Source organism: Strix aluco, chromosome 2 (genome assembly GCF_031877795.1).
Source record: "Strix aluco isolate bStrAlu1 chromosome 2, bStrAlu1.hap1, whole genome shotgun sequence".
Taxonomy (NCBI): domain Eukaryota; kingdom Metazoa; phylum Chordata; class Aves; order Strigiformes; family Strigidae; genus Strix; species Strix aluco.
In genome coordinates, this window is record NC_133932.1 from 107,140,420 (window position 1) to 107,155,857 (window position 15,438).

The following is a 15,438-nucleotide window of genomic DNA, read 5'->3' on the forward strand; positions in this document are numbered from 1 at the left end:
GGGAAGCTGCTCTGAATGTAAAACTAAGGCCTCCCCTGCCAAATGTGTTTACATAAACCAACAAGAAAATCTCCAAATAAATAAAAACAACAACAAACCCTCAGTTCCCTGGACCAGCTCTCCATCTCTACTGTCACAAGAGGGATTGGGGATGGTGGGGAGGAGTGAGGGAGGGCACAGGTAGATGGAGAAGTTTGAGACTGTCTTTTGGTGGAATACTGGCTTGTACTGACTTTGTGTAGTTAAGGCTCTAATGTGCTGAATATTAACTCCTTAGATACTCAGCGAGCCTTTCTTTTTCTTTATAAAAAGCGCTGTAAGTTATGTGAGTCTTGAGCAGAAAAACTTCTGAAGGAAGTGATACAAGAGCCTACTGCAAGCCATGTAGTAGCAGTCTTCCAGGGTCATCCTGAGTAGTTTAAACAAAATAGTTGAATAAAAATGTAGTTCTGTTTGTAGACTGTCTTTCAAAACTCCTGATGACCATGGTTCATTTTTCTCTTCAATATTCAACTGCTGATTGGTTTGCAGAGCTACAAAGGAATAACTGTGTCAGTATTTGCAGAGCATTATCATCAGTCTGTGTAATATTTTTGAACATACCAATAGTATTAGTCAGTATCTTAACACAGAAGGTCTGTCATCTTTATGGTTAAAATTTAAAAACTGGAGAAAAAACGTTGCTGGAATCCCTGGGTCATCTCTAAATTTGTTTCACTTTTTAATTTAGCTTGACTTTGCTGTTTTTAAAAGCAGCTATCACCCCAGATACCTCATTGTGGCTGTTAACTGTCTTGCTGTGATACGCTTCTTGTGTTTTTTTTCATCTATCCCCACACTTTCCTGTAATTTCTGGGGAAAACACATGTGTGGTGGGCCTCTCAGAAGTTTGATGGCTGTTTTCACATGCATCCTTCTCCATTGCTAGGAAGCGTGTCTTGATGATACTCTTGTATCCTGCAGTGAGGTGGTCCCATGGACCTTTGCTGAGAGATCCTGTAAAACATAGAGAGTTGGTTAACATAAAACCATCTGGTGAAGAGCAATTTTGGGAGTGGAGGGATTGAAAATTGTGGTATTGATTATTCTGAAATAATGTCTGAATTCTACTAAGATTTGTCAGGTTTCTCCAGAGGCATTTGAGGAAGACTAGGTTACTGAAAACCTGCAAAGAGAATGGATTTGCAGCATCATTTAAAGCAACACAAGATTAAGATGCATACTCAGGCTATGATTCACTAGAGACTGCCTAAATTGCTTCCACATTTCCACAATGGGTCCTACGTGCCAGACCAGAAGCAATTACTCTTTTTCTGGTGCAATAACTATTTTTCTTTTTTAATTTTATCAGAAAATGGAACATGAGAGAACTGAACATGAAAATTCCAAACAAGTTTGAGGATAGGGCACCCGCTTTCAGGTCAGCTGCTCACATGCTTTGCATCAGGGACATCAAATAATCAAAGTTTTCATGATCTGCATATGTATCAGTATGTGTTTGTCACTTCCTCTTTAGTGTATGACTTTCTAAGCCTCTTGTGTGAGGAGGAAAAGCCCGTCAAAATATTGCTTTCAAATGACCAGAACTAATTAACAGTCACTGTTTCTTTTCTGCTTTTTTTTCTTCCTCTGTATACTACACATTTAGATAAAAGGAGATCCTCACAAAGCTTGATGACAGTATTACTTGATCTTAAATGCTGGTGATGAGTAAGGTAGGAATAGGACTTGTATTAAACATACATTTGCTCTAAGGAGTTAAAAGCAGATCTGTCAGTATTCTTATATGAATTAAACCATTAACACTGCAGTTATTAATGTTTTTCTTTATAAGTTTTGTAAGAACAAGCTCTAATAGGAACATAATTTATATAACAGCTCATGTATGAAGTTAAAACACGGTCCTTAATCTTACTATTTTTTCATGGTAAGTACTATTTAAATTTAGACTGTGAAGTATATTTTGTTTTGGCAGGCCTAAATTATTTCAGAATTCTGAATACTAATTGTTGTGAAGTTTCTGAAAATACAATTGCAAGCAAAAGTCAACTTTCTGGGTGTGCAATTCTGTCATGGGAAGGAGGGGTGGAAGTAGTTCACGCCGATCCCATCCTAGCACTTGCATTCCAAGGCCATCAATTCTAAATTGCCTTTGTTTTGCCTTGCAAAATCACAGCCACCTTTTAGCATATTGTGAAGAAGAACATTTCTTAATATTATGTATTATATTGACTGATTCAATAATTTGAGGTGTTGTTGATTATATAATAAATCAAAAAACAAGCCCAAGGGAGCTTGGCATTGAGATGTACACAGTTTAGTGATAAACACTGCCTTAAAATTTATTGTGGACAAATAACTAAAACCTGAAAATCTATTAGGAAATTATTATAAAGAATAAAAACAGAAAACAAAGACTAAAGCTGTTTTTAAAAATACTGCAAACTGATAATTAGCACTGCTGAGAATAAAGCTGCTCAGGGCCTTCCTCTGTAGTCAGTGGACGACACCCAAACCTCATGGTAGCTGTTCCCCATATTTAAGGATTTAGGTCTTTCGTTTAATCTTTTCATGGAAACCAAAGTCCAATTAAACATGTTGTTGGGACAGAGCTGATGTAAAGAGCAGGAAGCTGGGAAGCACCTGTGTATCCTGTAGTTTCATCATAGCCAAATAAAGATGAGCCAGCAAGACATTCTGCCTGTTTTGTCCATAAAAGGAGCTTTCAGATTGGGAAAAATCACTGCAGATACTTGCAATGCAGGTGTTGCTGCAGGAAAACATCCTGCAGAGGCTCACTTAACGAAGTCCCACTTAACTAATGGAGTTTAGCATTGCAGAGTTATACTTAGCCTTGGGTAGTGTGAGAGGGGACTGAGTGAAATTTCAGTCTTAGTCTTCATTCTGATACCAGTGGTCATTTGACCCTGAGAAATTTTAGGTCTTAATTGCTTTTTCCCTTTTCACACTAATAAAATGGGGCTTCTCTAGCCATTTCAGGGAAGTCTCAAATGAAAAGCAGCATTTCACTTAATTAGTAAAACTTACTCTGTGGCTGCATCTAGTAACATTAATCACTTACCATTAAATTAAAGTAAAAACTGCAAAACTCCTTTCAAGTGAAAGGAATGCATCGGAGGTGACCTGTTCACCTGGAATGCTGCTTAAAAGCTTCACAAAGCAATATAAAATTTGTAAGATAGCATGATTAATGTTTCTTTAGAAACAGCTTACTGATAAACATTCCTGTTCAATAAAGCTGGACCCGGGGGTTAAAGTCCTTTTGTGACGATTACTTAGAGGACTGGTAATTGTCCCGTTAATTATATTATATTTGGCTTATTCAAGCGAGAGGTAGATTGTTGAGTACCAAGTAGTGGAACTAAAGCTGACCAGAGTTTGCCCTGATAAGCTTGAAAACTCCCTGTAAGCTCTAGAATGCGCTTCAGATTCCCTAAGTAGAAGCGTTTTTCACATTTAAATATAGAGAAAGGAGGCAAGGTTGTAACTAAACCCATCGATTTTGCAGTGTGGTGTGTAGATGCATTTGAGAGAATTCATCTCTGCATATTTCTACATTAGTGCATACATCAGGTTTTTTTGTGAAGCAGCAGTCTCATCAGTGTAGACCCTACTTCTCTTTTCCAGCTACATGGCTGTGCATTTGAAAAGCTACCAGCAAGAGTGGTAGGGGTCCTTGGGGAAGAGCTCACAGGGCTTTGTCTAAAATCCTTTTAGCTGTAAGGTGGAAATTGTGATCGGCATAACACCTACCTTAAATTTCACCAGGTCTGAAAACTAAGTAACCTTTTCCTGCCTTGTGCAACCGCAGTTTCTGCAGTCAGGTTAGGCACCCAACCGTGGTTTGCCCAAGTGCACGTGTTGAGTCGGTGCTTTCTCCCATCCCACCACTGCTGATGCTGGCTGCTCTGTGCTGCTGGGGGCCAGCTGGGTGACAACACCCCATTTGTTTTGTCACATTGTTAACCACAGTGACAATTAGTATTTGTGGGAGCCAGGAAAGATGTAATTGTTCCATTGGAGCATGAAAAGATGCTACTTGGTCTCTGTATATAGATGTTTCTACACAAAGAATATCCTCTTGTTAACTGTAGTTCATCTAACTGATGGAAAGCAGTGGTAGGTTTCATAAATTCCAGACAACCAGCTGATTGAACAGGTTGTTGTCAGTAAAAGCGGGACATCTCGTACTCCCCGTTTTCTGCTTTCCTGCTTTGCTCCCAACCTCCATGGTGTTGTTGCCCTGTCTTTTCTTAATGCTTCTGGCTCTGTGACTCTCTGCAGAGCTGGCTTAAATCTGGTTGTGCTTTTGCTGTTAACTTTCTGCTGGTTTAGTTCATCAAATTGACTTATGTGGAGGTTGACTGATTGTCAGTGCTGGCAAGTAGAAGAGGAGGAGTGGAAATGATGCAAAAATAGGCAGTCCCTTCCATAGGTAGCAATCTGCTGTGTCCCCTCACCTTACCTAATGAAATAACACTGTGTAGTGAAAATTGAAGCGGAGTTGAGAGAGGATCTGGAACTGCTGTTCTCAAGTGCTAACTTCAAAAATAGTAACTTTTGCTTCTGTTTCTTGATCTCTCGCTCCCCTTTACCAACCCCCTTCCCAGTCATTAATAGCTAAAATGTGAAATGAATGAAGTGGGATTCACTTTTAGTCAAGAAATCAAGAGATGTTTCAGCAATGAATTAGTGATTGCTCTGCGAAAGAAACTTAGATTCTTCAGAGCACAGTGAAACACTGATGGGAATAATAAAAAGGAAGAGGCCAAGTGGCCAGAAGAACGAGAAATAAAGTCACGTCTGAATTTCCAGCAAGGGCAGCACTGAAAGAAACAAGTGAGAAGTGCATGCACTCCTCAGTACACAGAAAGATGACGCAAACCAGCCCAAGACCTGATCTGTTTGAGAAATGATGGAGAAATAACTATGTGATTATGAGTCAGTAACTGATGTTTTTCTGTTATGGATAGAACAGCTCCAGTATTGTCAAAATCATAATTTAAAAATTACCCACTGTGAAAAATTGTAAATCTCAAGTCACTCTCATCTTTTTGCTCTGAATTTTTAGTTGATGCACTTCAGAAGTGTCTTCTTTTTTTAGAAATAAGGCTAAATGAGGAAAGTCTTAATGCTAGTTTTAATCCTTGTAAATCTAGTTTAGTTTTATTAGGCCTTTTCTTATTGCCTTATCATGTGGTGCAGCTTGCTTTACATGCAACTGTGCTCTTGTTTGTTCTGGTAGCTACAGATTTGTCATTGTGCCATCATATTTTAATATTAGTAACATGAATTTGTAGGATCAAATAGACCTTGGACAATTGGACAATGCATTATGTACAAAGTGTTGAGCTGATTGGTTTTACTGCTATCCTTTGGAAGATCATTTGGAGGAAAACGTTGAATGTCTGGTTTTGCCCACTTCATTCCCAGTCTTACGGACACCGCTTTTCCCCCCAAGAAGGCAGATAGTTGCTAATCAGAAGTTCTTCTGTTGCTTCTGGAGTTTGGATGCTGCACTGTCGGAAGGCAACATTGTGCTCAAGGATGAGTCTCCTGTTTAAAGAAAATAAGAAACAGAAGCCAGCAACCCTGTGTTTTCAAAGTTAGTTATAAATATGGTGCCAAAATATTTTCCCATGCAGTCTTGCTGTCTCAGCATAATTCTACTCTGTACATGACACACAGGCAGCAAAAGCCTGAGACTTTGTTTCTGCAGACTGGTGTTTATTACTAACATCAGCAGTAGTACTACTGTTGCATCAGCCAGAAGCTTCTCCATTCCGCTTACATCCTCTCTGCGTCGCCTCCTACCTCAGGCTCTTAGTAGGTTCAGACTTATTCCAGCTGCCTTACCTGAAGTACTGATAACTGACCTAAAATCAAAATTATTTTTGGTTTTGGGCATGAGGGCAGAGACTTAATGTATCTAGAGTGACTACAACTCTTGCCAGAGGTATACTCTGGAACATGACACTGCAGAGAGATTGAAATAGTTCCCAGTGCACGTAGATGAGTTATGACCATGGTTTGTATAGTATTGTGTGTAAAATATTGTGTAGCTGTTGTAGCAGAAATGGATTGACAGGAGGTACAGCAGTAACTTTCAGTCACCAACAGGGTGGGGTTTTTGGTTTATTTTATTTTTTTTAAATGTGACCTTTCATGTATTTTCTTGTACTGTTTGCTCTTCTTAGGAATGGCTATTTAAGAGGAAGTAGTAAGAGATTCTAGAATACAACTATGCCTCAACTCTGTAGTTAGCCTATATCTAATGGACCGCTATTGAAACAGAAAAAGCGTTTAGTGTATTTAATAGTTAAAATTTGTCAGTTAAAATTTATATGGCAAAATATCAATGTTCTGAGGTATTTCAAAACATTAGTCTTCTGTTTAGGATCATATTTCAGAGGTTAGAGAAGAAGGAACAAAATCCATCCCATGTGGTTGTCTAATCTCAGTATAACGTACTGTTACTGTCATTTTTCTAGGGGTCACCTCTGTTCGATCTTATCAAGCAGTCAAAAGAACGAGAAGGCCAAACTGATCAGCCTGAGCCCACTTCCACTCTCAATCTGCCTCTCCAACATAATCACACTGCCGCAGACCTGTAAGTGACATGCTTGCTTGAGGTCTAGTAAAATGTGACATTAAAATTGCCTTTAACGTTTAAATCCACTTCTATTCTGTTTTCCTATTTGTTAGGCTTGGTACTTAGGTTATGTTGAGCTGTTGTATTTTCTGTTGCTTAATATACATGTAAATTTAGCTAAATCAAATTCCAAAATAGTTTTTTCCAAGCCCTATCAAACTTGTAATTGCAAACTGTTATCTTACTTGCCTAGGTATAGATAAATCCCTTTATCAGGTATTTAATCAATAACTTGAATTTTTAATTCCTGATAGGGGAATAACAGGTTACAGTAGCAATTAATTTCTTCTGAAGTGGGAAGAGGGAAGAGTTCCTTCAAGTATTATTCGTATAAAATTGTTCCTTTATCCTGTGATGTTAAGTGCTTAATAAATGTTGAATCTCCAGCTATCTTTCTCCTGTGAGATCTCCTAAGAAGAAAGCATCTGGACCTCCTCTAAGTGGTACTTCCACTCCAGATGGTCAGCCAACTGCGACCCCCCAGACACAGAAACCACAGAAGTCTACCTCCCTCTCTCTGTTCTACAAAAAAGGTTTGTTGCTTCTGTACGTGCTGAAATGGCAGTTATCTCTTGTTACTTATCTTTTTCAGGTTTTGGAGCTTAAAAGATTATAATAGAATCTGTAGTAAACACCATGCAAACCCTCAGCTGCTTCTGGAAGAAACAGTAGAACAGTACCAGCAGGTTAATGCATGTACTCCACACACTGCAATTTCAAACTGAAAACCTATCTGCTGATTGTGAGAATGGCCATATGGGCTCAGATGGAGGGTTCTTCTATCGTAGCATCCTTTTTCCAGCAGTGATCATAAATAGATGTCATGGGAAGCTTAAGAACAGTGCAAGCATATATGGTGCTTCCTCTGAATGTTTTCTCAAGCTCAGGGGTTTTCCTGAGTCTTTTGTGATGTGTCTGCTTAGTAACTCTCAGTAGATTCATGTTCCAAATGCTTATTCAGACTCTTTTTGAATTGACGTAGACATACATGCGTGGCATTGTTTGGTGTGGACTTCCATCTGTCCACTGCCTGTTGTATGAAGAGTCTTCTCCATTTATTTTGAACCTGGCTTCTTCTACCTTCATTTGATGGCTTGTAGTTTTTGTAGTGGGAGATGGTGAATGTTCAATTGCTGCCCATCCTCCATCGTGTTCCTTTTATTTTGTATATGCCTATTACTGCAATTTCAGTATATTTTTCTTCTCTTTTCTGAAGTGTATCTACTGGCCTATCTTCGACTACATACCTTGTTCTTTCGGCTTCTCTCTGAACATCCCGACCTGGAACCCTTGATCTGGACCCTCTTTCAGCACACACTGCAAAATGAGTATGAACTTATGAGAGACAGGCACTTGGACCAGGTAACATTAACAAAAAAGTTTCAACAACTTTAAAAAGAGTCCTGAACGAAATGTTCGTTATACATTCCTTAGCTATTAGAAATTGTAATCGGAGTTTCTACTTCTCTACTGATAACTCAAAGGAGAAATTCAGTTAGAGTGAAGTCTATCATATCAGGTTTTTTTAAGTACTAGCAGTTAGTTACTATGCGATCTTCAAATACCATTTACAGCTATTTTCAAAATAATGAGACACACCAAATTTTCTGATAATTTGCATAAGAAAATACTGATTTTCTTTGGGAAGACAGTGTGTGTAGCTGATAAATATTTTGTAACTCTACCCTAAAATTGCAGCATGTGAAATGAGTTTGAGAAGATGTCAATCAGCTCAAATTAATTGACTGTCATACAGAAATGGAGGGAACAGTAGTTGACCTATATTCTGGAAGTTTTTATGACGTTGAGTGGCACGCTAGCTTCCAGAGCACAATCAGTAATAGAAAGCTCATCAATTGATTTCTTAACTTGAAATGAAGAAGCTGAACTAATTCTCTACATTTCCAGTTGTCTTGTCTTGTTTCTTCAATAGATCATGATGTGTTCCATGTATGGCATATGCAAAGTCAAGAATGTAGATCTTAGATTTAAAATAATAGTTTCGGCATACAAGGAGCTTCCCAACACAAATCAAGAGGTATGGAAATTCTTTAATGTTATCCCTTCATAAAAATGTTATAAACGAATTGCTTCTCTCTGTCTAAAACAAACAAAAAAACCAACTACACTTGAACATACAAAAGAAAGCTTCTGCTTCACTGCATCTCCATTTTCTGGAGGAGAAAACTGGCTCTAATACTAAATGTCTCTTTAAACATTTCGCACAAATAGTCGGTAACTCTCCTCAGAAAGCAAACTTCATTTGGCTCTTTTACTTAAAGATACCAAGTAATGGGCAATGATTTTATCTGGAGACTTTATGAAAGATTCAGATGTATTGCTAATAGGATTTTCTGAAGCAGCCCAAGTTTTTTTAAAAGTTACCTAATTTCCGTTGGGTGTTAAAGGCAGACAAGCAGATAACTTTCTTTAGAAGCTTTTATAGATATATGGTTAGATATCAGAGTTGTATGGTTATATATCAAACAGGTATGTGTGTATTAAAGTTGCAGGCTTAACTCTAATCAATTCTTTAAATTTTTGCACAAAATAATAATTAAATCAATAGAAAATAAAACAGTCAAAGAATTAATTGACCTGTAGGCATCCTTTTATTAGCAGAGTTTCTCATAGTGTGTTTGTGCGTCTTGGCTAAACTTCAGACATTTGTCTCCAAGCCTAAAGAACTATTTTATCCTCATCAGGTCAGTAATGATTTTTTTAGCCTTGCAAGGCATGCTCACTAGCAAAGCCTTTTTTTTGACAGTTGCGTGTGTGAAAGTAAATGAAGCTTAAATTTGGAAAATGTTATCATACTGATGAACTGCTTTTGCATTAGGGGACTGTGCCAGTTAATTAAATAGGTTCTGCTACTGATGTTCATACGTGTTGGGGGAAAAAACCTCACAATTTAGAACAGTTCTAAATAGTAGTTACAATGGCTTGTATACAATACCCATGCCATCTTAGCTCTTATCTAACACAGGTTTTTTGAATGGCTTTGTGAGTTTGTCACATGTAAAATTTTCTTTTTTTTTTTTTTTTTTTTTTTTTACTGTGTATGATTTTCTCACTCTATGTAGACTTTCAAGCGTGTTCTTATCAGGGAAGAACAATATGACTCCATTATAGTCTTCTACAACTTGGTTTTTATGCAGAAGCTGAAAACAAACATTTTGCAGTATGCCTCCAACAGGGTAAGCTGTTAGTTGTGTTCAGTATTAATTATTTAATAGACTAGGAATATATAGACAATAAAACCTTATGATTATTTTATTATTTTTATAGCCTCCCACTCTGTCACCCATCCCACACATTCCTCGCAGCCCTTACCAGTTTTCCAACTCTCCTCGGCGTGTTCCTGCTGGCAATAACATCTACATCTCACCCTTGAAGAGCCCATACAAATTCTCTGATGGGTTTCAGTCACCCACAAAGATGACTCCAAGGTCTAGGTAGGTTGCTGACAAGCATTTCTTTGACTAAATTAAAGGTATTTTGGGGATTTTAGTGGAAGCAAATTAGAAAAACACAGTCTAGTTTGTCAGTAGTCTGTGGTTATTATATCTTTTCTGGTTGAAAGTTTGTGTCCTGTATTTGGAATCTTCATTCATCTTTGAGCGCTTTTCTGTTTCAATTGAGTCAGTGTGCTCAAGGAGTTTGGGTTTTTTTTCCTTTTCTTTAGAGTGGTCACATCCAAGAGGGGTTTTCTGACCTAGGTGCTTAAATGTTGTTGGCTTTGACTTTGGATCACACTCCTGATAAACATAGATGAGCTCTGTACACTTGTTTAAAAACAAAATACTTTTTTTGAACAAAATAGTTCAGAGTATTTACTTGACTGAGCAGAACATTTCAAACTGTTGGTCACTAATTCTTAGCAGATGAGGATGACAGCAAATGTGCAAGTCTCCAGTGGATTTTTCAAACTCGAATCAAGTGAGTCCCATTGCACCTGGCCCACTGTGTTCAAAAGTTAAAATATTGTATATTTGAGGTTGAAGTCCTGCATGGTTTCAGTTAGCAAACACCTAAAGGTAACGATGAAAGGATGATTATCTGGGTACCCAGCACTGAAATGTCTTCCTGCTGATAAGGGACAGGCTGAGGGGGGATTCTTTCAAGCCACAGTATCTTTTCTATCTGTATGGTATGGTTGATTTGGTGATTTGGCATTCACTGGCCTGAATAGAAAGTGAACAGTCTCAACACAGTAAAGTGTAGTATAGGTTTGCACTGTTAATGCAGAGAGAAAGCAAGAGACTTTGTTAATGTTTTATGCTAAGCTGTGCAAATTAGTGGATGTTTCTATCATTGTTAAATGTAGCTTAATCTTAAATGCTTCTTTTCTTCATTTGGCAGAATTTTGGTGTCAATTGGTGAATCATTTGGGGTGAGTTTTAACATTTTTAGTGTCTGGTCTTGAATGCATGTAACTTTTGGAGAAATGGGATAGCCTGCTGACACCCATAGAACTGACCAGAGAGTGTCTCTAATTTAACATAGTGTTTTATGGAATCTGTAAGCACAAAGATTACAGGGCTGTTCTGTTAACTCCTTTCAAATATCCAGACTTCACTTTTAAAATGTTTTGCATTGTTTTAAAATGTTTTAAAATGTTTATTTTAGTTGTTTTGACAGAAGGTAGACTTCTTAAACTGCAGTTTTAGAACTCCTAAGTTTTTCAGTGGATAATCTGGAAAGTTTGAGTAGTTTCAGGGTTTATTGGCAATTCTTTCCCTATTGTCTTGTCATTTCAGACTTCTGAAAAGTTTCAAAAAATAAACCAGATGGTGTGCAACAGTGACTGCCAGCTAAAACGCAGCGCAGAAGTAAGTGCTGCTCCTAAGCCACTGAAGAGGCTGCGCTTTGATATAGAAGGGCAAGATGAAGCAGATGGAAGGTAAAAGATTGTTCTTGGCTTTTCAGTAATCTTACATGTATTTGGTTCTCAGGGCCTTCCATGCTAACTTCTTCCTGACATCCTAACTTCTGTTAATTTGTGAACTCTAGTAAATACATTAGAGAGACGGTAGCATAATACTTCTCAATTAGATGCTTTGATGTCAGAAGCAAGGATTTATTCAGTGCCTGTACATCCAGCATCACAGTTTTACTGCTGAGTGCTAAACCATGCTATTGTCTTTAGTCAGTCTTTTAAAAAACAAAACTCAATTTTTTAGACATACGAAAAATCAAGCAACTTTGAATTTAGTGTGGATGGAAAAAGACTTTGCATCTTTGTAAGAGAAGGCAATAGCACTGAAAAGAACTAACCTTGATTTAAAGTTAGGTTATGAGGATAAAAAGTTATTTGTTCTAACTTCTGCTTAATCATACGCTTTCTGTCTGCAGCAAACACCTACCCCAGGAGTCCAAGTTCCAACAAAAGCTTGCAGAAATGAGTGAGTGTTTGGCTTTTTTTTTCCATTAACTGCACAGCAGTGAGTGCCTTGGATAAAACAGTTTGTGCCCACTCCCATAAAAAAATTGCTCAGCACTGATGTCATTTCAGTAACTTGCTTGGTTTTTTGTACTTGCTCCATTTGATCTTGAAAATGCAGATCATAAAATGAAAATCCTCAGTCTTTTTGAGGATGTTAAATGGCACAGCAGCATAGAAGATGCTATATTACATGTGAATAAGAAAATGAGCATGGCACATTCTTCCTAAACACTAGAGTTCTTGAAATGGAATTAAATGCATGCCAAGGCTTTCCTATTTGTCCTAGTTACAGACCCTTAGCTGAGAGCTTGCAGGTAGAAATCTGTAGTAATTGCAGCAACATTTAGTTGACTGGAACACCTTTTTAGGCGATTACAATATAGTAAAGGAGAATTATATACACAAGAAAATTGTATGTAATTTCTCTGTTGCTTTGCTATCTTTTATACTAAAATGCCTGAGACTGCTGAGACTCTTCTACTGTGGATCAGCGTTTCTTTCAGATTTTATGGGATCGCTTTTCGGTTTTTGAAATGAAACCCAAATCTTAGCTCATGAAAAGCAAAACAGCCCCATCCCCACATCTGAGTTGTATTTTCTGCTCCCAAGAAGGAACACACTTGGTCTGACCAGACATTCTCGCTCTGGTGGAATCTGAGCTCTGTAGCTGAGCGGATTTGCCCATTAAAAAATTTTTACCTAGCAAGTGTTTGCTCATCAAGATAGGTATACGAATGGAGCCAGGCACCTCTTGTTTATTTTAGAGTAGAGGAAATGTTTCAGTGTTTACTTGTGGCAGAGATTAAGAAAGGAAAAAGGGGGAAAAAGGCATTTTCTGGGCAGGTTGCCTCTGGGATGTAGGGGCTGCTCGACCCATAGCATCTGCCTAGCAACGAGATGAGATCCCTACATGATGCACTCCATCTGCCTGCCTTGAGGGTGAAAACAAAGTGAGGGTACAGAACCAATGCAAACTTGAGTGAACAGGTGGAATGAATTTCTTAACATATGTGAGACTGAGCAAGAATTGCTGAAGCAACTCAGAATTATGTGTTTAAAATGAGGGATTTGTTTTATTTAGAACAGTGTACTTTATTCCTTGTGTCATTACAAATTTTTACAATACAATACATGTCCAAAGTAATTCTGAAGAAAGTACTTAATTTCATTCTTCTTTTGTTTTGTTTGTGGGGTGGGTTTTTTTTTTAGCATCTACTCGAACAAGAATGCAAAAACAGAAACTGAATGATGGAAATGATACCTCAGCCAGTGAAGAAAAGTGAGATTCTACTCAGGACCAGGGGCTGCACTGCAGGCCCTCTTAGATTGTTTTCGTTTTACAGCCTTCATTAATTGAGTTGCTTTTTTAGTTGCTTTTTATTCCAAACTGCTAGTTGAAAGCGTTTGGACTTTTTAATAAAATTTTTAAATGTTTTTCATGATACTTTGCCTTATGATGTAGCATATATACAATGTAAGCCACTGAATTTAATTTATATATTTTTTTTGAGGATTTTAAAAACAGACTTGGAAGGTGTCTTAGTTTCCTATTGCAGCATTACTGATTTAAGCCAATTCAGTCTACTTGGATTGAGTTTTTCTGTCTGAAGACAAAATGTTAGCTAGAATGATTTGAAATGCACTAATACTGTTTCTTAGATTTCATTTTTATATTTTCATTACTTGCAAATTTTGAAAATGAGGGGCCAGATACTGCAAAGATTACTGTCTCTGTATATAATTAGCACAACAAATTCCCATTAACTTAAACTGCACTGCAGCCATAGATCTCGCAGTCAGGGCCTCACATTAGAATTGCAACCTGAATTCAAAGTGAACTCATTATGTAGCCGTACTACTGAACCCAGTAGTTAGTGTTTTGTAGTTTTCCTTCCCCAGCTCTTGCCTCAGTGTAATTTCAGAGGGCAGTTACACTGTCCATCGGTTTGAATTTCATGGAATGTGAATCCCACAGAGATTCCTCCCAGAATCCCACAGAGAATCTTTCCAGAAGCTGAAGTTTCTTCCCATATGCAGAGTACTTGAGGTTCACTTTCTTATCTTGGAAAATCTCAATTATTTAAAAATAAAAAAAGAAAAAGCACCCCAAACCTAAATCCTGCCTGGTACACATAAGATCTTAAAATTCTAACAACGTAGAATTTTTGTGATTTCTTTAAATTTTCACCTAACTGTAGCCGAACCAAATAGCTTGAGAAACAGGCATCAAACAACCTCTTTCCTATAGCTGGAAGCTGAGTGTCTCCAGTTGGGTTCCAGTTAAGAGTAGACTGGTGTCTAAAAGCACAGGGAATCTCCTGTGGGCCTTACTGTAGCATCTGCAAAAAAGCAAAACTTAATGAGCCAATGTCAGGAAAATCAGTCTGCCTTATTTTACTGAAAAGGCAGAGTTTAGTAGGCAACTTATGAACTGTTGCAACTAGCAAAAAAAAAAAAAATCAACCCAAAACTTTTTTCCTCTTACATCTTTGTAAGTTACTGATTCAGATACTGGACTTTCCTGCAATGACATAGTGTTTGCAAAACAGCTAGTTAGGGAAAGCACATGTTTTACTTCCAATGGATTAAGTAAATAAATGAAGTCTTACTTCAAAATTACCCGTTTTTATGAAATTCAGCTTTTGCAGCTACTTAAATTAAAAACAGTTGTAGTAGAAAAGCATGCTATTCATTACACAAACATTTTAAAACCACATGTTCTCCGGGTAGTTTATGTAGAAATTGTTTAGCTGATCCTAGAATACTTAAGAGTAGTACATTTTTAAAGATCAGTTCTTGTGTTGAACAGAAGCTAATCCTGGAAATACTAAAAATTCTACAAGCAGCACACCAATTTGTCCATGAATTTTAAAATAAAATTGAGGGGGTTTTTTAGTCTTAGTATGGCTTCAACTTTCTTCCTGAAAAATGTGCAGAAGCCTTAAGAGTAGCTTATGTTTATTTTCTCACTTTTTGCAGTTTTACAGACAAAATATATGTTAACATAGCGGTACACTGACCGTAAGCTCTGTTACAGCAGTTGAAGTTCTTCCATGATCCTTTGGCTAGAGGGGTGATACTGCAGAGTCCAGTACTTAAACAGATTCATTATTTCTTTACTGTGACAATGTATTTTTTTTGTTCAAACAGACTGAAGGCTTTACATCAAATGTATGATAATATTTTATACAACTAATCAGTTTCTCTCCTTTCAAGATAAATAAAATAGCTTTTAAAATATTTATAGTTGGTAATCTTTCTTTCATTAGATGAGAAGGTGACTTCATATGGTAATGATGTCTTTCTGTATCTGACTTCC

The 15,438-nt window shown here is 37.4% G+C and overlaps 1 protein-coding gene across 4 annotated transcripts in view; it reads left to right on the forward strand.

The window, feature by feature from the left end:
* The window catches only part of RB1 (RB transcriptional corepressor 1), an 82,929-nt gene extending 67,568 nt beyond the window's left edge, over window positions 1–15,361 (forward strand). For 2 of the 4 annotated variants that reach the window (XM_074815684.1, XM_074815686.1), the window contains 10 exons: window positions 6,513–6,631; window positions 7,061–7,206; window positions 7,890–8,035; window positions 8,607–8,711; window positions 9,757–9,870; window positions 9,962–10,128; window positions 11,036–11,066; window positions 11,434–11,576; window positions 12,029–12,078; window positions 13,329–15,361. In XM_074815684.1, the coding sequence (XP_074671785.1) occupies window positions 6,513–6,631; window positions 7,061–7,206; window positions 7,890–8,035; window positions 8,607–8,711; window positions 9,757–9,870; window positions 9,962–10,128; window positions 11,036–11,066; window positions 11,434–11,576; window positions 12,029–12,078; window positions 13,329–13,402 (1,095 nt within the window). In that variant the 3' untranslated portion in view covers window positions 13,403–15,361. Of the gene's footprint in view, window positions 1–1,691; window positions 1,716–6,512; window positions 6,632–7,060; window positions 7,207–7,889; window positions 8,036–8,606; window positions 8,712–9,295; window positions 9,670–9,756; window positions 9,871–9,961; window positions 10,129–11,035; window positions 11,067–11,433; window positions 11,577–12,028; window positions 12,079–13,328 lie in introns of those variants that run through there. The other 2 variants (XM_074815688.1, XM_074815685.1) reach the window with 2 other exon arrangements.
* Window positions 15,362–15,438: the final 77 nt, after the last annotated feature.